The 26,046-nt window shown below is 36.3% G+C and overlaps 1 protein-coding gene across 2 annotated transcripts in view; it reads left to right on the forward strand.

The window, feature by feature from the left end:
• PUM3 (pumilio RNA binding family member 3) overlaps positions 1-26,046 on the forward strand; it is a 33,240-nt gene extending 7,194 nt beyond the window's left edge. For both annotated transcript variants that reach the window (XM_072597530.1, XM_072597520.1), the window contains exons 6-18: positions 1,780-1,873; positions 2,774-2,840; positions 3,649-3,823; positions 4,822-4,925; positions 7,508-7,586; positions 11,760-11,858; positions 13,968-14,021; positions 19,255-19,335; positions 20,602-20,744; positions 22,304-22,526; positions 23,650-23,737; positions 24,806-24,896; positions 25,746-26,046. In XM_072597530.1, the coding sequence (XP_072453631.1) occupies positions 1,780-1,873; positions 2,774-2,840; positions 3,649-3,823; positions 4,822-4,925; positions 7,508-7,586; positions 11,760-11,858; positions 13,968-14,021; positions 19,255-19,335; positions 20,602-20,744; positions 22,304-22,526; positions 23,650-23,737; positions 24,806-24,896; positions 25,746-25,875 (1,428 nt within the window). In that variant the 3' untranslated portion in view covers positions 25,876-26,046. The remainder of the gene's footprint in view (positions 1-1,779; positions 1,874-2,773; positions 2,841-3,648; positions 3,824-4,821; positions 4,926-7,507; positions 7,587-11,759; positions 11,859-13,967; positions 14,022-19,254; positions 19,336-20,601; positions 20,745-22,303; positions 22,527-23,649; positions 23,738-24,805; positions 24,897-25,745) is intronic.

The raw sequence follows: 26,046 nt of genomic DNA on the forward strand, positions 1-26,046 counted from the left end.
CCTGGGATACTGAGTGGTTAGATTACACTCGCAGGGGCACAGCCAGTGTGTTTCATGGGTGCCACTTGACCTAGATTTTCTCATTTCCACAAAGACTGACTTTTATGTACTAGAACAAACTGCTCCTCATTTTGAGTAACTTCTTTTAAATAGATTGAGTTCTTATATATATTCAGGTGACTAATGGAGTAACATTCTTTTTAAATATCTTAGAATTCCATGTAGGTTAGTTTAACACTGAGAATTATTAGCATTTCTTAAAAAAATCTCTAATACAGTGTAGTTTTACAGTTGCTTCTTTTATTTTTAACCTCCTCACTACCTTTACTATCATACATAGAACATACTGGATTTGGAGTTAAGGAAACAGAATTCACATCGGCGCTCTGCTTACTCATGGGACCTTTGGACAAGTCAGTTTCCCTCTCAAGGCCATAGTTTCCTTATCACTGAAATGAAAGGGTTGGAATGTATAACCTCTTAAGTTCCTTCCAACTCTAAATTTGTGATTCTCTATAAAGGCCTGTAGTAATAGTAATAGAGCTTAGTATTATGACTGATTGATATTGGGACTTGTTTATGTTAATACAAAATGACTTAAAATATTATATTTCTATGATTGAAAAACACTAGGATAAAACAGTCATGCCAGTAGACTATAATATAGTCCAGCAATTGTGGCAGCCTTTGCCAGGTCGTTGTACACTTTGAAGCAGGAAAATTTCGAAAAAGAATCCATTGAGATAGAAAGGAGTCTTGTTTCTATTTTACTGTCTATGGTGGGTGCCATAGGAATCTGGAGCTAGGAATATTTAGCAGTTGACATTAAAAGATGCACCAAGTGCTTTAGGAATTATGTCTGTTTTACTAATTTGTGTTAGATAGCAAAGGGAATCAATTCCAACCTTCAATAGAGGGTAATGGTTTTAAAAAATAGAATACTGTATGGAGCTGAATTGACTAACTCTAAGGTCAAGATTAGAAGGGAAGGAAAGTGAAATATTTGTAGGGATGATGATCTGGAAAATATTATTGTATGTAGGCCAGTCAAGTAGTAGGTTCGAGCTTTAAAATGCAACATGCCCTTCTGGACCATAAAGCAAAAACTACTTCACTAATTGAAAACGAAAACTTTAGAAGGATCATGTATTTCTCCTCTCTGCAGTTACTGAGAACTCAGAAAAGCAATCTGGATGCAATTGAAACTCAGGAATAATCTCAGATGCCCTTTTTCTCCCTTAGGCCACCCTGTGTCTGATGCTCCAGGATAGATCTGGGCAAAGGGGACAGGAAAGAACTGTACAAATGAGATAAAGCATTCCACAGTGGAAGATCCCACAGGAGGGATCCTAGATATCCTGACTCCCCCTCCAGAATCAGTGTGTTGTGGGGTGCAAGGGATGTTAGGACCAGTGCCAGAGAGCATGGCATTGAAAGGAAACAAGGCCTCAATTAGAAAGGAGTTTGAGAGGAAGAAGTTCAGAGTTAAAAGAGGGTATAATGGAAAGTCGGGTAGGGATGAGAGAGTGGAAGTTGAAGGTTGGACAGCAGTGATTTGTTCCTATGTATCCAGGGATGGAGAAATAACCGCAGAGGAAATTGTTGATATAAAGGTAGTAGTGGTTGGTAGATGAAAAATAATGCTCTGGGTGTTGGTAAGATACTGTTATTCATCAAGGGCCGGGAGTAGATGACCTAAGTCACTCTCTCCTGTTCCACTTGCCACTAGGCAGGTTCTGTTACTGTTAAGGCTGTTTAAAATAAATCTTTTCCCTGCAGATTGCATTTGCACATGATTCAACCCGTATTATCCAGTGTTACATTCAGTATGGTAATGAGGAACAGAGGAAGGAGGCATTTGAAGAATTAAAAGGTATTTTTTAATGTTACATATTCAAGTTGAAAATATCTAACTAAATAATAATGCAATATTAAAGATTGGTTAGTGGTGGTATGAAAAGCAGCACTGTTGCATAGGAGAAAAAGGTCACCCTGACATGTGGCTGTGCATCCTTGGACAAATCCCTTAACCTTTCAGCATAGAACTAAAAGTATATATTGTACTTACAGTCTCCAGTCACAGCTCTGTGTTGGTAGTAGAGGGAGTTTCTTCACCAAAAGAATACCAATGAAATTACAGGTCCACACCCTCTGAAAAGATACTGTGCCCTCTGTCTTCATACCGTATTTCCAACTTTCTTTGGATAGAAGAGATAAAGTGGTGTCAACTGAACTGCAATCAGCTTCTAACTTGTGGGTGGCTGGAACTGAACAGAGTGGGCTAGAGACAGAGGAGAGTCAGGAATCAAACAGAAGCTGAATTTCAAAGTGAGGGAAATGGCTTGCAAGCAAGGCCACTTGTGCCAGAGCCCCACCCCTGGGGGAGGCCTCGAGGCAGTGTGGGAAGATCTCAGTACTTACACCTATGGTTACACACTGAGCTGTAGCCGTGACAGTGAAGGGTAACAGCAACAATGTGACAAGTTTAATTCATAGCAGAGCTTCCTGAACAGAAACAGTTCTGGGATTTTGTTGTAGCTGAGATCATTCAAAGGGTGAGTGCAAAGAATTGTTGTTAATGCCAAACTCAGGGTACAGCTTGCTTGCTGGACCTTAGCCCTGGAAAACAGGGTATCTCCTAATGTCTTGACAGTGGGTAATAATTTATACATGAGTCCCCAGGATTGTGACCTAAAATGTATACGCCATTTTCTTTGTTTAACAAGGATTCAAATGAAAATGCCAAAGAATTTTAATCTACTTTGTTTTTCAGAGAATTGGGTGGAATTGAGTAAGGCTAAATATTCCAGAAATGTTGTTAAGAAGTTTCTCATGTATGGGTAAGTAATTTAGAGGGGTTTTTGGTTTGGTTTTCTAAAAGATGAAAGCGTGCTAAAATTAACATAAAACATGTTGCTCCTTCTGCAGTTCTGAAAAGTGTATCATATGTCCTGAAGGGGGAAGATGGAATGATTACCTTGGAATTTTGTTGCTACTGTTTTACCATTCTTCATGTTTTCCTTCAGAACTCAAACACTTAAAATTGTTTAAGGAATTTTCAGGAGGCAGTTGAACCAACTGAATTGAATGAGGTCAATTAAGTGCTTACTATGTACTAGGAACTTTGCTAAGCACTGGGACAGGGATACAAAGGCAAAAACAGTTCCTGCTTTCCCGGAGCTCACATCCTAATGGATGCAAGAGCATGCAAAGAATTATGTACATACAAGAGTAGGTGGAAGGTAATATCAGGGAAGGTTCTGGCAGTTGGGGGCACAGGGGAGTTAGAAGAGAGGATGAGTGGCTGGGAAAGTCTAAGAACAGACTTCTTCCACAGAATGTGGGCGTTGAGTTGTCTTGAAAGAAGCCAGTAAGCAGAGGCAAGAAGAAAGTATTGTGTAATTGATAGCATCCTCCCCCCAAAATTAAAGTCTTATGCCAGAATTAATTCAAAAGATTCACTTTAATGTTTGCTTTTCCTTAATCCTATTGATTTAGAAGAGATGGTTCATCTCTGTTGTCATTTCCCATTTCACTTTTTCAGTCCTTCTATACAAACTGAAAAGGTAAGCAAAACTGAGGTTGTAAATTTGTATCTTGAATTTATCTTGCCCTTTTTCCATTTCTTTTATTTATTATGTGGTACAGAAATAAATCGCAAGTTGCAGAAATAATAAAAAGTTTTAAAGGCCAAGTGCGGAAGATGTTGCGCCATGCAGAAGCATCGGTAGTAGTGGAATATGCTTACAATGACAAAGCGATTTTGGAACAACGCAATATGCTGGTAGAAGAGCTCTATGGGAATACATTCCTGCTTTACAAGGTATAGTTTCGTTTGAGTTTCAGGCTTTTTCTCCCTTGCCTCTTTTAAGAATGCTTTTCTTTCTTGTTTGGTCATTTAATAGACATTATTGTAACCACTCTTCTAAAAGTTGTTTTGTCTTTCCTCCAGGGTGTACTTTTTAATTACCCTGGAATCTAGTATGTAATACTTCAATTCTTATTTGTACCATTGATCAAAGATTAAAACTCTCAAAATTGCAATGGTTTATCTTGTACCAAAAACTGTTTTTAAGTGATATGCATTTAAGACTTTATTGTCACAGAAGAACGTCCTTGTACAGAGGATATTTGTCCATGTTTTAGCAAGGATATGAAAATTTAGGCCAGGAGTGGAGAACTTGTGGCCTTGAGGTCACATGTCATCCTCTAGGTCCTCAAGTGCAGCCCTTTAATCCAAATTTCACAGAACAAATCCCCTAAGGATTTGTTCTGTGAAATTTGGATTCAGTCAAAGGGCCACACTTGAGAACCTCAAGGGCCACATATGGTCTCAAGGCTGCAGATTCCCCACCCCTAACTCAGGCTATGGGATCATTGTAGGTATTGGACCTGAGAAAGTTGAGAGAAGTGGGTAGGGAAAGTGAGAGAAGAGCCAGTGACACCTCCAAGGAATACATATTAAGAGTAATTTTATTAGAGGCGATGTAGTTTTAGTTTTGGGGTTAAAAGTAGTATTTTAGTTTCTTCCCAATAGCCTTTTTACTTGGTATCTGGCTATGGTATCTGATGCACCAAATGAGCCTTAACAAACTTTTATAAACTTAACAGCTGCTTTTTTATATACTCTATTGCATTTGATGGTAATTTTGTGATTAGTTTGATTTACTTGGCACACTGTATACTTAATACGGAGAGGAAAAAAGATAAAAAACTACGAATCAGTATGAATGTACACAAAATTTTACTATGTGTGCAAATATTTTTCATTACTTTGGACTTCTGTAACCTTTTTTAAACTTTGTACTGGTTTCTTTTCAGTCTGCAGTTCACCCAACTCTGGAAAAAGTGTTAGAGGTACAGCCTGATAAGCAAGAGGCTATTATGGATGAAATGAAACAGATTCTTACACCCATGGCTCAGAAGTAAGGAAAATATTTTTGTTTCTTTCAAGAACTAATAGCTGGGTAAAATGTACACTTTTAGTTGAGGAAAGGGAGTGACCCTTGTCTAAATATTGTATTAAAAACGATTGTTCTGCTTCATGCTTCTCCTTCTCCATTATCTGTTGACTTCTCAATGTCCTATGACTTGGCTTCTGACCCCACCACTTTACTGAAACTATTCTCTCTAGGGTAACCAATGATCTTAATTGCCAAATCAGTAAATGTTAAGTGCCCGCTGTGTGGCAAACTTCTTTCCATGCTCTGGGGATACAAATATAACAAGTGGAATAATCAATCCCTACTCACAAGAAAGTTACGTTTTAACAGGTTAGATAAGAAGTATATATGTAAGTAATATAACGTAGTTTGAGAGAGGGCCCTTTTTTCAGTTTTTGGCCTTCTTGAATTTTGTCATGGGGAACTAATCCCCATGACCAAACTTCCAGCCAGTCATGTTGTTCCCTGCACCTCAGCCCTGTAACCAGTCATGTTGCTCTTAGTTCCTTAATGTCATTGCCATGCTCTGTTCTTTCTTCTGTGCTACCTAAAATCCTGTGTAATGGGGTATTTGGCCATAATAGAGGCAAGTCTTAGACCCATTTATTGACAGAAAGCGTGTCCCTGTTAAGAAATATTATCTTGCTTAGAGATCTGCCTCAGTTTACGCTTTTATTAAAATCTCAATCGCAACAGAGTTACGAGGAATTGGCATTTTAAACTTGGAAGCATGATAGAAATGTGAATGACAATATTTCATTAAAAATTTTTGTCCAACCAGTGTTCAGTAAATTACAGCTTATTAACAGTCATAGCACATTAGAGCTAGAAATGTCTTCAGTGGCCAGCCAGCCATCCCCTACCGCACCTGTTCTCCCCTTCCCCCAAAAAAGGTGGTAAGTAGCCGAATAGAAGCTCAAAGTAAAGCCTTCTGATTTTAAGTTCAATGCTCTTTCCACACCAGATCACACCCTTATTAGGTGCCTTATATGGGGTCTTTTTTAAATTCAAGTGACTCCACTTAACTGTTGCCATCTAACTATTACCTTTCTAAAACTAATTAGGTACCATAGCTGCTTATAAAAACTCTGTTGCTTTCCACCTTGATAAGGCTATTTTTTATCTTTGGGGGTCACCTTGTCCTTTTATTCTTATCATTCTGTATTTCCTGGGATTATTTGGAATCTTTTTAAACTAAGATTATATTTGGAATTAGCCAAAACTTGAGCATAGTGACCTTTTGTTATATGCCATATATTTCAGCTTTGAGTCTAGTCTCAGTGGTCTATATTTTATTATAGAACATTCTGAGTGTTGACCACCATTGGATCTGATGCCTTCAGCCTGTCCTTTTCAAGGCAGAATTTGGCAGTTGCAGTTCCCTTAATTATTCCCTCTGCTATCTCAGTTGTTTCTTCTAGAAGGTGCTCTCACTTTTCTAAACATTGGAACAAAGTTTCAAACTAGATGATAAAATAGTTCAACTTTAATATTGCTGTTGTATTTTCCTGAGTCAGGTTAGACTGGCATTTAAACACTAAGAAACTGAACTCTGGATCTAGTTTGGAGCTCAGCAAATCAGTAGAGCAGCTATTGCATTTTTTGTGACACTTTGCATAGGACCATCAATTTAGAAGTGGGAAGGAACCTAGTCAGACCCCGTCGTTTTATAGAGCCCTGGACATATTGAATAAGTTAAAAAAAAAAAAGAAAAGAAAAGGCAATATCTGAACTTAGGTCTTTTGACTCCAGGTACAGTAAATATTCTTGATATAGTTGGAAGAGTGCTGAATTTAGAGTCAAATGACCTCAGTTCAAATCCTGGTTTGTCTACATAAGCACGACTTGTGTAAGCAGGTAATGCTACGGTCACCTTTGTGAGGAGCAAATCATTTAACAGTGTAACAGCTAATTCCCAACCTTGACTCCAGAAAGATGGTAGTAAGGAAAAATAGTAAATCCTACTTTTCTGTATCCTGGAGCCCAGAACAGTAGGCTATTTTAATTAGGACCTACCCTAGCTGCCAACTCTGCGTTCCTAAAGTCCAGGCAACATATCAGCTCTTAGAAAATGAGGTCAGGAACCAAATTAAGGGAACTCCTGCCTTTTTTGCTGTTCTAATATTAAAAAAGAACTTTCTGTAATAAGGTGGCAATGTAAAGTGCCACTCTAGCTTTTATTTCTTATCCTGTTTCATAAAGCACAATATACATGTGGATACCGAATGCCATTGAATCACAGTTAAGTGTACTTGCAAATAAAATACAGCATTGTGTTTGACAGGTCCAGGAAGGTGGCTATCTTTGTAGCAGCTAGTTTATATATTCTAATTAAATACTAAACCTTTAATTCCTTGGTCCTGGTTATTCATAATTGAGTTTTAAAGACTAAAAAAAAAAAACGTAGTTATTGCAGTATTCCAAACAAGCTACATTAGTCCTTGCTCTGTTGTTGCAATTAGCAAAACAGTTTTCCAGTTTATTTTAAATGGTGCCTGTCTCATTTTAGTGCAGAATAAACTCTCAAAGTGATTGGCCCCAATTTTTCTTGTTTTTATTTACAGAGAATCCGTAATTAAACATTCACTGGTACATAAAGTATTCTTGGACTTTTTCACCTATGCACCCCCAAAACTCAGATCAGTAAGTTTTCCATAATTTCTTTGTTATTTTTAGACTTATGATGTAGCATTGAATGTTAATAAGATTGATATCTTTTTATTCCATTTGTTCTTATTTGAAATAAAGTAATTGTGCAGGGTTAGGGAGGTGGAGAGGAAAGAGAATGAATGTTGATCACTCTTTTGAAAGAAGTCATAAGTCATTAAATAGAACTCTGTTTCCTACAAGAATGTTCTAATTCTCACTCAGGTGAGTCATTTATGCATAGGACATAGTGACCTAGAGTAATATTACTATGAATAATTTAGTGACCTAAAATAATGATTAAAAGGCATCCTAGAACATAATTAGGCTTTATTGCTTTTATAATTCACCTGACTAACCTACTCTCTAGATAAAAAAAATTGAAGGAATTTCAACATTCACATAGGTCTTTAGTTCTAGAAAAATTACTTTGGAGTCAGTAGGATAGAGAGAACACCAGTAGGGAGAGACTATACAATTGAAAGCTCAAATATTGAGTTAATAAATAATAAATTTGCAGAAAAAAAATAAGTTCCACAGCAGGCATTATTTAGTACTTCTGTAACAGTTTTCCACATTGCTTTATCAGAATTTGTTATTTCTTCTGGAAACACTTTGATTATCAATCCTCATTGCACGATGGAAAGATAGGTATAGGAACTGGTTATTAACTGTGTGGTGCTGATGGGGGCAGAAGAGAAGTTTGTGTAAAAATATATTTCACATAGTCACTTTAACAATGAACTGAACCAGGAGAAGAAATACATTTGTTAGGTCCACCACAGGGTGTAGATTTGGTTCAAAGAGAGAACAGGCACCTCATGGTAAAACTGAGCACAGAGGAGGAGATCATGACTGCCTGGGCTATGCAGTTCCAGAGGTCCTGGAGTCTATGGGAAACCTCAATACCAATCTAAGACCCTAGGGGAGTGAAGCCAATTCATAGGTTAGGGTGTAGCTACCTTTTACAAGTGACTAGCAAATTTGCTTCACATGAATATTAATAAAGACAAAGATGATAAAGATACTTGACGTCTTGAAGGACTGGTGCTGCTAAAATCTAGCAGGGTGATGGGAGTCCAGAAAGGCTGATTAGAGACCTGAGTGAGAAGTCTTTTGAAGGTCAGAGAAAGAACAGTTGTCTATATCAAGGGAGCAAGGAACATGGAAAATAAGGCTCCTCTGGGCCCAGAGCTAGGGGAAGGAGAGTCATCCTCTTAAAGCCAAGAATCTTAGGAGAGGGCGTGTCTTGGGGTTTGAGGATAGAGAAGTAGAAGCACCTAGACACAGAGATGAAGCCAGGTGCTTCTGAAAAGGATAAGGAGGTGGAATGCAGATTTAAAAGAAGCAGGGCCTTTCTGACTTCTTTGTTATTTTACCTCTTGTGTGATTTCCTCCAGTGCTTTAGTAGTAGAACTCTCTTTTCAAGGAGCAGGACAGGAGATAAGCTGGATTGAGGAATGTCAAGTTGGAACAGGAGAGGTTTGAATAGCAGCAACCTGGAATCACAAATAGGTGTTAGCTGGATAAATCCAGGAGACCTGTTGTGACATGAGAGTGTAGAAATATGTATGAATAGGTGTGTAGATATGTATAGCTAACTGAAGGTTGAGTATTTAATCCTCTGAGCTTTACTTTTACTTTCCCTCATTACACAATAGTCTCTGATCATTGGTTCCTTATTTACATAATGATTAGTAATGTAACTGATTTTTAACCAAGTTTTTTCACTTCCTGTATACCTATAAATGAGTGTTTTTTCCCTTTCAAATTAGTCAACCTTTGGAGCCTGTATATTTATCCCAACAAGGCTACCATTACTCTAAGCAGGTTTGGACCTCTTTAAGTACTCTGGCTGTCATTAAATTACATTAGTAAATTTGATAAAACTTTCAGGTAATGGTTCCTCCTACAAAACTGTTTCCTTGATAGTAAAACTAAATTCTCATCATCCTTATTAATTTTCTTAATATTTAATTTTCAGTTCCCAATTAAAATTTCTTACTATGTCTTACAAAATCAGAAGTTACAGAATCTTAACTGGTAGAAGAGGTTTCACTAATAAGAAAATTGTTACAAAAAAAATTATTTTGCTAATATGTGTTCAACTGAAGTAAAAGTAGCATGTTCTGGAAAAATAGTTGCCTTTTATTTTATAGTAAATGGCCATATAACTTTAATTACAAATTTAAATAGCATAGGAGTGCAAATGAACATTTAAAGGAATATACTTCTACTTGCATCATTTTTTTATTTTAATTTTTTAAGAATGTTTTATATTAGTTTTTTCTCAATTAGTGTAAAAATAATTAACATTTATTTTTTCCAATTTTTAAACTCCCAATTTCTTCCTTCCTTCTCCCCTCCTTGAGAAGGCAAACGCTTTGACATAGATTATACATGTCATGTAAAAGATATTTCCATATTAACCATGTTACAAAAGAAAACAGAAAAGAAAAGATAAAGTTTAAAAAAATATGCTTTGATTTTCATTTCTTTTTTATCAGTTTTTTTCTCTAGAGGTGGATAGCATTTTTCATCATAAATTCTTTGTAATTGGCTTGTATCAATCACTGTAGTGCTGAGAATAGCATAAGTCATTCACAGTTGATTATTATACAATACTGCTTTTGCTATATACAGTGATCTCCTTGATGTTTTCTTAGGTTTTTCTGAAACCATCCTCCTCATCACTTCTTATAGCACAACAGTATTCCATCATAGTCATCTACCGTAACTTGTTCAGCCATTCCCAGTAGATAGGCATCCCTTCAATTTACAGCTCTTTGCCAGCACAAAAAGAGCTACTATAAATATTTTCGTACATCTAGGTCTTTTTTTTTCTTTGATCTCTTTGGTATATAGACCTACTAGTGGTGTTGCTAAGTCAAAGGGCATGCCCAGTTTTATAGCCTTTTGGGCATAGTTCCAAATTGCTCTCCAAAATGGTTGTATCAGTTCACAACCCTATCAAGAGTGCATTAGTATCCCAGTTTTTCCACTTCCAACATTTGCCATTTTCCTTTTTTGTCATATTAACCAATCTGAAGGGTATGAGGTAGTACCTTCGAGTTGTTCATTGTCTTTTTTTAGAAGAAGAAATACATATTGTTAAAACCATAAGTAGTTAATAGTATCTGCCACTATATGCTTGCTTAGGATTTTTTTCAAAAGAATTCAGTTTGCCATATGACAGAATGCTCTGAATCACTAGTAGCTGGAGAAATGTGAATTAAAGCAACTTCAAGGTTCCACCTTATAGCCATCAGATTAGCAAAGTTGACTCCCTCCTAAAAAAAAAAAAATGTTGAAAGGGCTTCAGGGAAGTAGACACCATAGTACATTGTTGGTGGAGCTGTGATTGATAATAGTTTTATTCTGTAAGTATTTTGAAACTGTGCCCAAAAAGTTAATAAATTTCAAATATTCTTTGACCGACTTGATACTGTTATGAGGCCTAGATCCCAAAGAGAACAATGAAAGAAGAACCCATGTGATCATTTTTTTGTGTGTGTATTACGTTTTGGTTTGTTACATGATTTCTCCCATTCGGTTTAATTCTTCTACACAGCATAACTATAGTGAAAATTATTTAATAGGAATGTATGTGTAGAACCTATGTGAAATTGTATGCTATCTTGGGGAGGGAGGAGGGAGGTAGGAGGGAGGAGGAAAAAAAATCTAAGTAATATGGTAGTGATTGTAGAACACTGAAAATAAAGAAAATTAATTTAAAAAAAAAAACCCATGTGGGAAAAAATGACTATAGCAGAGCGTTTTGTAGAAGCAAAGAGCTGGAAGCTAAAGGGTTGCCTATCAGTTGAGGAATGGTTGAACAAATTATGATACATGAAGGTAATAGAATACTTGTGCCATAAGAAATGGTGAAGGAGATGGGAGGGTTTCAGGGAAAGAGTCCAGTTTTGGACATGGTAAGTTTGAGATATCTCTGGCGCATTCAGTTTGAAACGTCCGGTAGTCAATTGTTGATTCAGAACTGAAGCTAAAGAGAGACTGAGTCCAGGGATATCAGTCTGAGAGTGATCCATTCCTAACTCCATTTCCACCCAAAAGAATAATTAATGTTCAAATAGAACAGTAAATAATCAATTGGGGGATCACAAAAGGCTTTGTGCAAGAGTAAAATAATTTTCTTTTTTTGTTCCCTAGGAAATGATTGAAGCAATCAGAGATGCTGTAATATACCTTGCTCATACACATGATGGAGCTAGAGTAGCCATGTACTGTCTGTGGCATGGCACACCAAAGGTATCTTGTACAGTCTCCGCAACCAAGGGGGCAGGAATGTAACATATCCGTTAAGAAGTTGTCACCAAGTTTCTTTGTCCCTTATTTAGGTTTAAAATCTCCTTTGAACTTTGTCCTAATTCACATTGAAAACATTTTCTCTTTCAAAAATCCCCTTTTGTATTCATATGGATCAGTGATTTTGAGTGTAGAAATTCTCCACAGTTTGTTATGATATTTTAATTTAAGTGTTTCATGGAGGTTGTTGTTCAATAAAATCAATTCTATGTTTGGTATAACTGTACTATATATGACGATTCTCCATTATGGTCACTTTCTCTGGGACAGGGTATAAGTTCTTAACCGTTTTGATAAATCAGGAAAGAGCTCATTTATTGGCAAGACATGATGAAAAGCAGAATACTTGGGGATTAACTGTTTAATTATTTGGGATAAGGGGTAAGAAATCAAACAACTATTAATACTGATACTTATTTTAGAAATCAATAAATGTGAATAGACAGACATCTTGTTTTGATTAAAGGAGGACCACATTTAGGAGAAAATTGCATTTTGTTCAGTCTATTATTAGTAGTACAGATTTGTTCCTTTAATTAGATATAATGAATGTCTGATATATTAAGCATTGTAGGGGGTATGAGTAAAATACTTACTGATAATAGAGTATAGTAGAGATAAAATATTCAAAGTGACTGATTTAAAGTGGCAATTAAATTATCAGAATTGTGTTCATCATAAAATATCACAAATGGTCTCAATGCTATAGTTGTATGGTAGTTTTGTCTTCCGATTCACCAATTAAAAATTATGATCTAAAATTTAACATTTTAAATGTTGAAGCAAATAAGCTGAGTCACTTGGTATCATATTTATTGATCAAATCAATTAGAAACAATAGTTTTGTTCATTATACTAAAAAAAGTCTTTGAAGGACAGTTGTCCACTCTCTGGCAAGTTTCCTAGTTTAATAAAAGAAATTTGGTTCGTATATACTTTTATGAAAGTACTTCAAGAAAATTATAGAAAATAACTTAGTTGCACATTAAAGTTGCAAGTCAAGAACAGTATGTTTATCCAACAGAAAGGAGGGGGAAAAGTCACAGGTACAATTGGTGCTTTTGGATCCTAACAGTTAGTTTGGTATAGCTTCAGTGATTTCTGGGATGAGATAAAGGTACTACAAATACAATGTAGATTTATAAAGACAGTTTTGTCCATTCATGTTTTTAAAAATATTTTCTGCTTGATGTCTTATAATGCATATTAGCATTTACATTATGCTACATTGTTTTAATCAGTGACTGAAAGCGTTTAGAATGTAGGGGTATAGTGACCTTAACTGAATCTTATGCATTATTTAATTCTAATTATCTAAAAATTTGGGACCCAGTATTTTACTTCAGCACTGAATTTTACCTGTATTATTCCAAAGAATTTTGCAGTCTTTTGGGTTTGTTCTTGGACGTGTGACTGTAGCGATTAGGCTAGATCTATTTGTCTAAAGCTCTTTCTAGTAGAAGTAGCATTCCAATTCCTACTTTTGTAGTCTCTGAACTAAAAATAAGCCTAACGAAAGGGTTGGGATGCATAGAATTAGAATAATAGTTGAAACAGTGCTAGGTCAGGCTAGATGTTGGTAGCCGTTCTTCATCGTTTAGAACAGTTAAGCCATAGACAACCAAGAATTTGGCCAGCAGGCTGTGGAAAGGTCTCCTTTTATCTAAATTTAGACCATTGCACTCAATTCAGAGTTATTTCTGGTTCTTAGACTCTTTGAAACATATTTTGGCTAGCTCCAAAAAATGGTTAGTAGCTTGAATGTATTGAAATCTCTGTCCATTTTTTTTTTGTTTTTCCAAATTTTAGAAAAATCTAAAATAAAGATTATCTCATAAGATGGTAACTGGTAGCCCTGCCTCATTGTGAATTGTAGCTTTATTGTTCTGGATCTAAATGTGCCTGACTTCAAAATCCAAATGGAGAGGCGTCATTTACATTTGTTAAGAGCATTTATATGAATATATTGTGAGAAATCAGCAAATGAGAATATAATAATGTATATTGGGAAAATATTTTATTAGATTCACTGAAGGATTTTTCTTTTTATAGGACAGAAAAGTTATTATTAAAACAATGAAGACTTATGTTGAAAAAGTAGCCAACGTAAGTAAAATAAAACTTTAAATACACTTCAGATTACAGCAAATTAGAGAAAGATTATTTTTATAGCATTTGCTTAAAATAAATCCTGCTTATAATAATGAAACTACATGTCTGCTTAGAAAGCTACTTGTCCTAAACTCATAGATTTACTCAGTGTAGCTCGTTTGTGTCTGCACACACACAGGTGCTCACACATATAATTTGGCATGAATGGTTGATTTCAAGAAATATTTATATTTTTTGGTCTGAATCTGATTTCAGCAATTTAAGGGGGAAGGGAAGATTTATGTAAATGCTCATTAGCAATCAACTAACAGGGAGAGGAGATAAGTTTGTTAAACATCTACTATGTAGTAGGCATTATGCTAAGTGCTTTAATAATGACTAGTGGTTTTAGTGAGAAATATTATAAATTTACTGTGATAGATGATATAAATACTTTGTGATAGAAATGATGTCTGAGCTTCCATTATTCTCTTCTTTCATGTTACTTCTATTATCTACACAAATGGTTTTGGAATAATCTGCCTTAACTGGGTTTTATGGCAGGCTTTTTCCATTCTTTACTGTTTTGTGAGACGCTACTTGTAATCCTTTACCATCTTCCTCTTGCAATTTTATTGGTGTAGCTACTGATCATCTTTTACTCATGCATATTGACACTCAATTTAAAATTGCCTGGGCCTTTATACAAGGTCACTTAGCCATTATGTGTGAGAGGTGATAAATGAACCAAGTTCTGATTTGTAGGGTAACCTCTATTCACCACACCATTTCTGTTCTCTGCTACCATGTTGGCAAGGCTGTTAAATAGTCTTTACTTATCGAGGTACAGCTTGCCCTTTTTGACTGATTTGTTATGGTAATTGATTTATGTAACTGGCAGGTTGATCATTTTATTTATTGTCTTAGCAATTTCCCATTTTTTATCATCAGTAGTTTGTTTTTTAATATATCATTGCAGAGCTGTTGCTTAACATACATTATTTTTATCTTCCCAACTTGGTGTTGATTTTTGTCTCAACTTTCCTGTCTGATAAGATGGTTTTATTTTTCATAGTGGTATTTGGTGCTTACTATGTGTAACATTATGAATCTTGTCAATTGAACAACTATGCCAGGGCCTGGAGTATAAAGATAAAAAAGGTAATCTCTGCTTTCAAGGAGCTCACATTCTGTCGGGAGATAACAGCACATACGAAAATAAATTTATGGTAATTTGAGGAGGAGAAAAAGCTTACTATGGAATCCAGAAGGCATCATAGAGGAGGTAGCACCTGAACTGGCCCTCAAAGAGAATAAGAATTCATAGAAGCAGAAGTGAGAAGGTAATACTTGCAGGGATTGGCAGGCAGCCTTTTTGAAAGCATGAAGTTAGAAGACAGAATTTGAGGTTTAGGGAATTATTTTGATGGAATGTAGAACACATAAAGAGGAGCACTGTGAAATGTTTGGAAAAAAAAGTGAGTTTGGGGTCACATTTTTGGAGGACTTTATGTGCCGGGCTGAGAAATTTACATTTTGTCTATAAGACCTTAAGGACAATGGAAGGTTTTGGAGCAAAGAAGTCATATGGGTTGACCTTTATCTGTCTTGAAGAAAGTATTAAAGGTAGATAGTTGTGAGACAGCTGTGTAGTGTGGCAACCTTTGGCATCTTTAGTTTCTTACTGAAAGTGGCAGCTGGTAGTATGATGCATAGAGCACTAGGTCTGCAGTTGAGAAGACCTGAGTTTAGACTGGGCCTCCGTCACATACTGGCTGTGACTGGGCAGGTCACTTAACCTCTGTTTGCCTCCATTTCATCATCTATAAGATGGAAATAATAATAACACCTGCCTCCCAGAGTTGTTGTGAGGATCAGATGAGACAGTTATAAAGCACTTAGCATAGTCCTGACACATGTAAGCTATATAAATGTCAGCTATCATCATTAGGATTGTTACTTCCAAACATGTTTTATAAACTTTTAAAAACCATATTTCCCCCTATCTTCATCTTCATATTGAAATCATTGAGTGTCACTATGCATTCCTTCATGAAGATGTACTCACATACATATATATATTCATAGTACATGCATATATATACACATAGGATTTTGAGAATCTTAGATATTATCAACTCCAGCTCCCAAAGGGGAAGCTGAAGCCTTGTGGTGTAATTGGGAGCAGAGTCTAGGTCTCATAACACCCTTTCAGTGTTCTTTTCAGTGCTCCATTCTGAAAAAGTTCATATTTTTATATAGTTCTATATAATAGTGTGTAATTTAACAATGATTGCTATTTGTGTGTTGACCATTGAGATGAATGAATAGAAGTGACAATTCTAATAATTCTTTAGTTAACATTCCTTAGTGCATAAATGACAAGTGACAGGAGGGAATTTTGAAAAGGAATCTTATCTAAAATTTGTGATGTTAGATTGTATAAGATGCATTATTGAGTATCCTAAAATGACAATTTTACTGCTATTCTAAAAAATAAATGAAGAGCTCTGTGTTATAGGATTAGATAATTTACATATCTATCTATCTATCTGTCTATATATAATCATGTTACAGCAATCACCACATAACAATGAAGAGGATTTTCAGTATTACCTCATATATTAGAAACCACCTTCACTTTGGTCAGGGTCTTAGTCTTTGCCATTTATCTTGGAAGTTAGTGGTAAAACTATTGCAGGATGAATCCTTTAAGAGTTTATTTGACTTTTCAAAACATTTTGCAATTTCATACTTAATTTATTTTCAGGAAAGGCATTTCATGTAAGTTTTTTGTATCACCAAAACCTTCTGTTTTGCAATTTTGGATAGAAGTGTTTCCAACATTTCTCAGCTTTCCTAAATAAATAAAGGGTACAGAATCCTTACTTTACTGTCCCAGAAACATCATTACGAGCACTAGCTATAATTTTATGTTGGAAAACATAGTATTGTTGCCTTCAAGTGTTATTAAGGACCATATCTATTTGCTTCTATAGTATGTGGGCCAAAACCATTGTGAACTTATGTCTGCTTTTTAGAAGTCTTCTGTCTCCATGGTTATTTTTATTGACTATCATTTCTGTATGGTATGAGTTTGCCCCCTTTTCAATTGCTCATTTCCTGTGGGCTAGCAAATCAGATAGCCAACTTTATTAGAATATTCTATGAGTAACTGGTTTATGATTGTTTGTATACCTGAGTAGTGGAGATCAGGGAGGGAATATGTAAGCAGAGATTGTCATTATTAACAGCCGTTACATATGGACAGGAAATATTTACAAAGGAGATTGTGACTTTTGAACTGTATGTTCTTCTTGTGCCAAATGTAAAGTGAGGAGATCCAGTCTGTGTGACTCTTGGGATAACCATCACCTACCAGAAGGTGAGAGTAGGATTGAGAGTAGATGAGGAACTCACTATAGAGAAGGACATTTCAGCAGAAATAGGATCCCTGGCAAAGAGAGGTTTTAGACATGAATCAGAGTTTTGAAAAGAATGAAGGAAGATTCCATATCAAAGAGCATGAGGCATCTATTACATTTTGGAGGACTGTTGATGATAGCCTCTATCTTTTGAGAACCAGCATAACTACCTTGGTAGGCTCATCATCAGTTTAACTGAAGGACAGTTGAGTTTTTAGCACAGCAGTTCATGAAGACCATCTGTGAAACATAGTGAGAAATTTTGAATTAGACTTCTGGGAACCAAGAGAGTGGAGTAAGCAGTAAATCACCATAACTCTTCTAAATTCACCTCCAAACAACCACAAAATAGTGCCCCAAAACAAATCCTGGAACAGCAGAACTAGCAAAAATATGGGATGAAACAACCTTTTTGCCCAAGAAACTTGGAAGATCAGCAAGAAAGGTCTGTCTCACTTGTTTATAACAGGAACGCAGTCCAGGCCAGGAAGAGTCCCAGCGAGCCCTGCCTCAACCAACCAGTGGGAAATACTGAACTGCCATGTGGTGGGACAGGCAAATGCTAACACCAGTCCTTCTCTCCTCCCACCCATGTCCCATGTGCCTCAGCATAGCCAGGGAAATAGGCACACTTCAACTCCAGGAACCTCCACATGCTTCCACATAACCTTGGGCAAAGAGGCAAACTCTAGTGGCCAGATACCAGCACTAGGATCCAGCTCAGCACCAGGTAGCTACCAGCCTTCCTCTTCAGCACAGCACCAGACATGAGAGGCCCCCTTGGGCCTCAGGGCATCAGTGCAGCAATCAGTGGTAAACAGCCAGGACCTTCAGGCCCTGGCACAAGAAGCCTGAAACAATGCTGCTTCCACCCTGGGAGCAGAGCTTAAATTTAAAAGAAAGGAAAAAGGCCAAAAAAGATGAGCAAAAAAACAATAAAAGAAGAATCTAACCACTAAAAGTTATTATGGTGACAGGGAAGATCAAGACACACATTCAGAAGAGGACAACGATGTCAAAAGACCTGTGGGCAAAACCCCAAAGAAAAATGGGAAGTGGTGTCAAGCCCAGAAAGAACTCATGGAAGAGCTCAAAAAGGAGTTTAAAAACCAGATAAGAGAGGTAGAAGAATAGTTGCAGAAAGAAATAAAAGTGATGCAAGAGAATTATGAAAAAAGAGTCAAAACTGGAAAATTGTTTCACTCCATCCTTTGGTGGTTTCTGCTACTTTAGAATTTGTTTTGAGGCATTATTTAAAGTTGTTTAGAGCAGTTTTGAAGAGAGCATAGTAGGCAAATCCCCCTTCCTTTTCTTTGTCATATTGCAGCGCGCACTTTCAAGGAGACAAGTTTTCACACTCATTTCTTTAGAGTCACACCTCATACACAATCTGGGGAACTTACTTTGTTCCTTAGCAGATGGTGGTGTCACTGTTGGAATAGTCCTTTTAATAGTTTACTAAATGGAAGGTGTTTAACAGTGACATAATGGAAAATGTGTAAGATTGAGAGTCAGAAGACCTTAGTGTAAATCCATGCTCTGCCACTTTCTGCTCACATGTCCTTCAGCAGTGCACTTCCTTTCTGAGCCTCAGTTCCCATCTGCAAGGTTAGGGAATAGCTTGATTAGATGACTTGTAGGGGTCCTCTTAATATTGCCTGCAAAAAAGATTATTCAGACCTGGTCATTCATTTGATCCATCTTAATTGCTTGGTGCATGTTAGATGACGTAAGTTGTCATCTCTACTGACTTTTATAAAATTTTCTAATCCATGGACTAAGAGAGAAAATGCATTTTTAACCTTTATTTTTCATTTTTACAGGGTGAATATTCTCATTTAGTTTTGCTGGCAGCATTTGATTGTGTTGATGATACCAAACTTATGAAGCAAATAGTTATGTCGGTGAGTAATAGCTCTGTAAATTTTTTTAACTTTATATTCTAACTTGACAAATACCCCTCAAAAATGCACATTTCCATATACTAAATAGAATACAGAAGTTTACATATAAAATCACAGCTCTCTCTTCCATCTAGCTTATCTTTCTTTTCATGTGTATAATTGAAAAATGTTTTGAATGGCTCTCTCCCACGTTTTTGGCATGACTGTTGCCAGCCTTTCCTTCTTTACTACTTTAGAAAAAAAAAAAACTTGTCAACATTTGAGTATTATTTGGCTACAGATCCACATATAGATTTAAATTCTGAATTTAACAAACACCAAATAAAAGCATATTTATATACATAGCAGAACAGAGAAAGATTATATGTGAAACTGGATTATTTTTTGTATTTAAATAGGCCTCATTTCATCTACAATATTTACTAAATATGGTGGGAAAAATAAGAGTACGGTTAATTCATCTTTTATGATAGGAGTTAGTAAATGATATTTTTAAGAAAGAAAACTTGTCTTCTCAGTGAAGAATAAAATGCTTTAGAAAACATTGAATATTGGAGGATTGTCTTTCTATCTTTGAAGACATAATTTTGAGTGAGCTGCAGAGATTTTTTTTGCTTTTGATGATTATTGTTAAAACTAACTAGAAAACACATTTTTAATCTTGGATTAGGAGATCAAAAGTGTTGTTTCTTGTTGGTAATTGAGTATTCAATGGACTGTGATAAAATTTTTCTCACCTTTTATTTTTCCCCCTGCTATAAACAGGCTTAATTTTCATGACAAACATCCTAATTCACAAATTTTATCCCCTCATTTTTTGGGTAAGAATTTTTTATAATAGCTCATTGCATGTATCTCAGTAACCAAGTTCTGGAAAAAGTTGTTCTCCACTGCCTGTTCTTACATTTAAATGCAGCTACAAATTAACAACATCTCATCAATAGTCCTAGCATGTTGTATCCTTAGTAAATGTAACTTAAGTAAACTGTGGCCATAGTGAATAAAGATTATTTCTTGAATTTAGAAAAATCCTTTATGTTGTTAAGTAAGCTGTAAGTGAATTGATCTGTAATGGTCTTTACATACGAGCTACATAGGGAATCCTGGCTTTCTTTTAGCTATTTAGGATTTAGGGAGAAAGGCACAAGAGACATAGCTATTTAATGAGGAAATAATTTTAAACTTTGCTTCACTGTTAAAAATCACAAGCTAAATTATATATTCCTAACATAAATTGTAATCTGATTTGATCTTGTATTCTTATAGGAAATCATCAGTTCCCTGCCAAATATAGTGAATAATAAATATGGAAGGAAAGTTCTGTTGTATTTACTAAGCCCTAGAGATCCTGCACACCTTGTACCTGAAATCATTGAAGTTCTACAGAAGGGTGATGGAAATGCACATAGGTAATTTGGGTAACATTTCGGGCCTGAAGGCTAGCCTAAATTATTTTCCCTCTTTGTCTGTATTGTCCAGATTTATTGTTTGTTTTTTGAACTGGCATATGCCTACTAGCAATTTTCTCTGAAACTATACATGTACAGCTTCCTCTTTAAGCTATTGAATGGATTCTTAATGTGTCACAGAAGAAATCACGTAGATGGCATGCCTTCCTATAGTATTCTTTAGAGCAAATATGTCTCTTGTTCAGTTTTGCTAGGTACCTGCTTGTCTTTTTCCATTGAATTCCAAATGATTTCAGAAAACCTAGACTGTTACCAATTATCTCTACCTGTTGAAGTCCTTCCTAACTCAGTTCAGATGTTTTCCTTAATTTACATAGACTGAAGTAATTCTATCTCAGTATCTCTCTCAGCGTGCAGCATGGCATCGTGTACCTAGTTGGTGCTTAATAAATATTTGTTGATTTGTAATAGGTTTTGATGAGAACTGTGCTATTGCCATATACTTAGAGAGGCAGAAAAATGTCTTTTTCTAAACCACAGATATTCTAGAAAGCCTGGCACACATCATAAATATTTCCCTTACTATATAATTTTATGCTGCTGTCCCTGAGTTCTAAAAGTCAGTTTTACACTTTACTTCCTTTGGAAATATTTTATTTCCCTACGCCCTCACCAGACTCTTAAGTTATGATACAAACAACTATACACAGACACCTTAAGTCAAGAATTGCAAGGGCCTTTCAGAGGCCATCTAATCCAACTCCTGCACTTAACAGTTGTGGAAAGTGAGGTCTGGAAAGGTGAGGTGGAATACTCAAAAAAGAAATGCCCAAGGCAGTTTTGTTAGTCAAGATATTGATCTAGAAATAGAGAGATATGGTGTAAGAATGAATGGAAACATTTGTCTTTGTCCTACCTGGCCATTTCATCTGGCTTTTATATCTACTCAGATGCTACCTTATGTGGTTGTGTTTCCAGATTCACACTCCTCAAAGGTTAGTGTGCCCTGGATTTGGAGTCAGGAGGCTTGGGTTCAGATTCTGCCTTTGTCCCTACCTGTGTGACATTGTCTAAGTTATTTAACTTCTCTGAACCTCTGGTTTTTCATTTATAAAATGAAGAAGCTGGACTAGATAGCCTATAAGGTACCTTCTGGCTCTTGAATCTTCTCCCTCTACTTTGTGTAGGACTCAGGAAATCAGAGTAAAGGCAATATAAATTGAAGAAATGTGTGTCAGACATTCAGGTAGCTAGAGAGACAAGTAGACAACCTGTTTCCAAGTTTCTTTGTTTTTTAAAGCCCAAAAGAGGAGCATAAAAGGGAAGTATTGATTGTATAAAATTGGGCTTTGATGAACTGATAAGAAGATTCATAACCTGTGTTTTTCGTTCTAAGATCATAAAATTTCGGGCTTCTGAAAATCTTGCATTTACCTAGACTATTGTATCCAATCAAGGTTGGAAGCTCTGAAACAGTAGATTCATTGGAGTTCTTTTTGAGTGCATAAGTGCCTATAACCATAAGACCATCATCTCTCCTTTACTCTCTCTTGTGACAGTAAGAAAGATAGCATAATCCGTCGTAAGGAGCTCTTGGAGTCTGTTTCCCCAGCCCTGTTAAGCTATATGCAAGAGCATGTCCAGAAATTGATGACAGACAAATCAACATGTATATTTGTTGTTAATGTCCTGGGATCTGCTATTGGAGATACTCAGCCTGCTATGGACACCATTGCCAGATTAGCTGCTTCTGAAATGATTCCTGGTGGCAAGGATGGAGAGGTAATACATCAAATTATGAAACAATCAAAAGAACTTTACTTGATTTTGAAAAGCCCAGATCAACTGAGATCAGTACAATAAAACAAAGATTATAACATTTTCTTTTGTGAACAGACCACACACAATGCAGAAATTAACAGAAAACAATATATTGCAACCTTCATTTGTAACATCTCCCATATAACCCATTCTCTCTGATACTGCCACCATCCTGGTGCAGACCCTCATGATTTGCTCCTGGACTACAGATTAGTTACACACCAGTTGGACATAAATCTCTCCCCACTCCGATTCATCCTCAACTCAGCTGTCAAAGTGATCTTCCTAAAATGCAAGTCTTACTGAATCCTCTGTCTGTGTTCAGAGCCCTTCTCCAACCCTTCCAATCTTACACCCTGCATCCTCCTGTGTTTACTTTGATTCAGTTACATTGGGTTCTTTGCTTTTGCTCATACAAGGGTCCTCTTGCATCCCCCTACTCTCACCATCCCATCTACCAATTCTGGGCATTTTCTCTGGCTGTCCCCCAGTCCTGGAGTGCTCTCCCTCTTCATCTCTGCCTGCTGGCTTCCCTGGCTTTCTTCAAGTCTCAGCTAAAAACCAACCTTCTACATGAAATTATTCTTGATCCTCTTAATTATAGTGCCATCCCTCTTTTGATTATTTCCAGTTTGTTTAGTACATAGCTTCATTGTACACAGTTGTTTGCATATTGTCTTCCCATTCGTTTCTGAGCTCCTTGAAAGCAGGGACTATCTTTTGCCTTTCTTTGTGTCCTAGCCCTAAGCTTAACAAATGTTTATTGGCTGACTGTCAGTGTAATTTAAAATGTTATTGTAAAATGGTACCTACGAAAAGAGCAAGAGAACTTTTAGCAGGTGTTGGTGTACCTCTTCACAACTCCCTTTGGACAGTCATGTTGTCTTCAAATACACAGATGGCTTGTAGTTTGAAAATCATTATAGGTTAAGAGTTACATCCAAACAAGGATACATGGACATGCCCTTATTCTGTTCTACATTGTTGCAGTTTACTTAGCCTTTATCTAAGTAGTACTGAGTCATATGCTGAGTCATGGATGAAAACTCCTTCTTAAATTAATAATTTTACGATTTCTTTGTAGCTTCACCTGGCAGAACATCCAGCTGGACATCTAGTTCTGAAATGGTTGGTAGAACAAGATGAAAAAATGAAAGAAAATGGAAGAGAAGGTAAGCTATGAAGATTGAGTTTTTCTTAGAAATTGTGTAGAAATTCATCAATTTCTAGCTGACATACCTCACCTTATGTTATTAGGATGAGCACATTTTAAATTTTAAGCTGAAGTTTAGTGCTATAAATTCTGAAAAGGTACCAGAGCAGTACAGTATATCATATGAGTTAGAAGCATATTTATGTCAATTTCTTGTCAGAATACAGCTTCATTCATCTTATGTTTAATGTCCTTCTACCCTACATGCCAGTGCCAACAAAATTTTTCTCAAGTGCAAATTTGATCATGTGGCTCCCCTAAGTCAGCTGCAGTGGCTTTGAACTACCACTAAGATAAAATATAAACTCCCTTTAGCTTTTAAAACCGTTTACAATCTGACCTCAGTCTCTCTTTTCTGTCCTTATTGTTTCACTTGGTTGTTTTCCTTGTACATAACCTTCCATCTCATGTCCCTGTGCCTTTGCAGTGTCTCTCCCCCGTCTCTGGAATGCCCTTCTTCCTTACCTTAAGACACGGCTCAGACATCATGACATCTTTACTGATCCTCCTCACCCAACTGCTAGTGCCCTCCTTCCCAAACCACCTTGTATTTAATTACCTACTTTTTATTTATTTGCATGCTTTTCACTCTCTTCTGTATGGTATATGTCATTGTTTTCTCTCATTACAACGCAGGATGTTTGATAGTAGGAATTGTTGATTCTCTATGTTGGCATTCTTAGAATCTAGCACAGTGCCTGCTGTGCAGTGGTCACTTAGGGAATACTTGGTTCTTTTTACTGTGTCAGACCGTTAAGCGATACCTCCAGAAATGAGTGTGTGGCCTTGTCTCATGTCTGCGTATTGTTTATTCTTCCTTGTGACACTTGGTAATTGCTCCTAAATAGCACTTGAGAGTTGAAGCATGTAGACCAAAAAGTTAACAATGTTACATAGTAATTACTTTGAAAGGGAGTCTGGGCACTGAAACTGCCTAAGGACTTTGTTGCTAACACATCATTGCAGATTTTTCATAGATTTTCCTTTTGGTACAGTTTCCTGCCTAATTTTAAATCTCTCATTATAGGTTCTTTTGCCAAAACATTGGTGGAGCATGTTGGCATCAAGAAATTGAAGACCTGGGCAGGAGTTAATCGAGGTGCTATTATTCTTTCTTGGTAAGTATGATTTCTTGGGATCCACCTTGGTCCCTAGCACTGAGGTTCAATTCTTATTGGCAAATTCTCTTTCATGTTAACAACAGAAGAGAGAGTGCGCACATGTTGCAGACAGAGAAACAGATGCTTGTTTTTTAATGATAGTTTTAAGCTTTTATTTGCTAAGCTTAAATCAAGGAAGGCTCCATTCCCACAAATGTAGTCCAGACCTCACTTCTCATCACAATGTGCTTCTCTCAAAATATTAATGACATCCATAGTTCATTGCATTTTTGGGGGAAGGAAGAAGCGAGGCAGTTGGGGTTAAGTAACTTGCTCAAAGTCACACAGCTAGTAAGTGTCAAGCGTCAGGCCGAATTTGAACTCAGGTCCTCCTGACTGTAGGGCTGGTGCTCTACTCACTGTGCTACTTAGCTCCCTGAACATTGCATTTTAGAAAGCAAACAAGTTCTCTTTGCCTCCCCTCCAGACTGCATTCAGATATTGGAACCCAAAACTAATATTCTCTCCATTATACCATTCAAAACAGTGGATAATACAAGGATCGTTTATATTTTGATTTTGTAATGCAATATATAACTCTTAATTCGTTTTACATTTACATTTTGCCAAAATTCAAATTAATTTTCAATTTTTAAGCATATACTATGTACCGTAAGTGGGCATGCCCTAGAAGCAAATCACTTATAATCTCTGGACCTCAGTTTTCTCATATGTAAAATTAAGGGGGTTACATCAAGTGACATTTCTAGGTATCTGACCCAGGAATTTTGTCATTTAACCTCAAGAGATCATTTGAAATTTTCATTAACTTGCAGTTTGGTTTGTTTTTTTCCCCTTTTTATGCAGTCTCCTCCAATGCCCTGATCCAGAAGTGGTAAATAAAGTTAAATCTGGACTGAAAAGCCTCATCCCCACATTGGAAAAAGAGGAAAACAGCAAAGGCATGACTGCTTTACTTGAGAAACTAAAAGCTTAAGTGGAAAATAACGAAGAATGAGAATGAATCACTTTTCCTGGTGATTCAGGTGAAGGATACCATCTAGTTTGGTCTTTGGGGGAGCCTTTTATATTATATACATATATATATATAAATGTTTTTTGTAGAAATATCTATTTCTAAAATAAATAGTTTCTAAAGTAGAAATTA

This window comes from Notamacropus eugenii, chromosome 1, assembly GCF_028372415.1.
Source record: "Notamacropus eugenii isolate mMacEug1 chromosome 1, mMacEug1.pri_v2, whole genome shotgun sequence".
NCBI classification, from domain to species: domain Eukaryota; kingdom Metazoa; phylum Chordata; class Mammalia; order Diprotodontia; family Macropodidae; genus Notamacropus; species Notamacropus eugenii.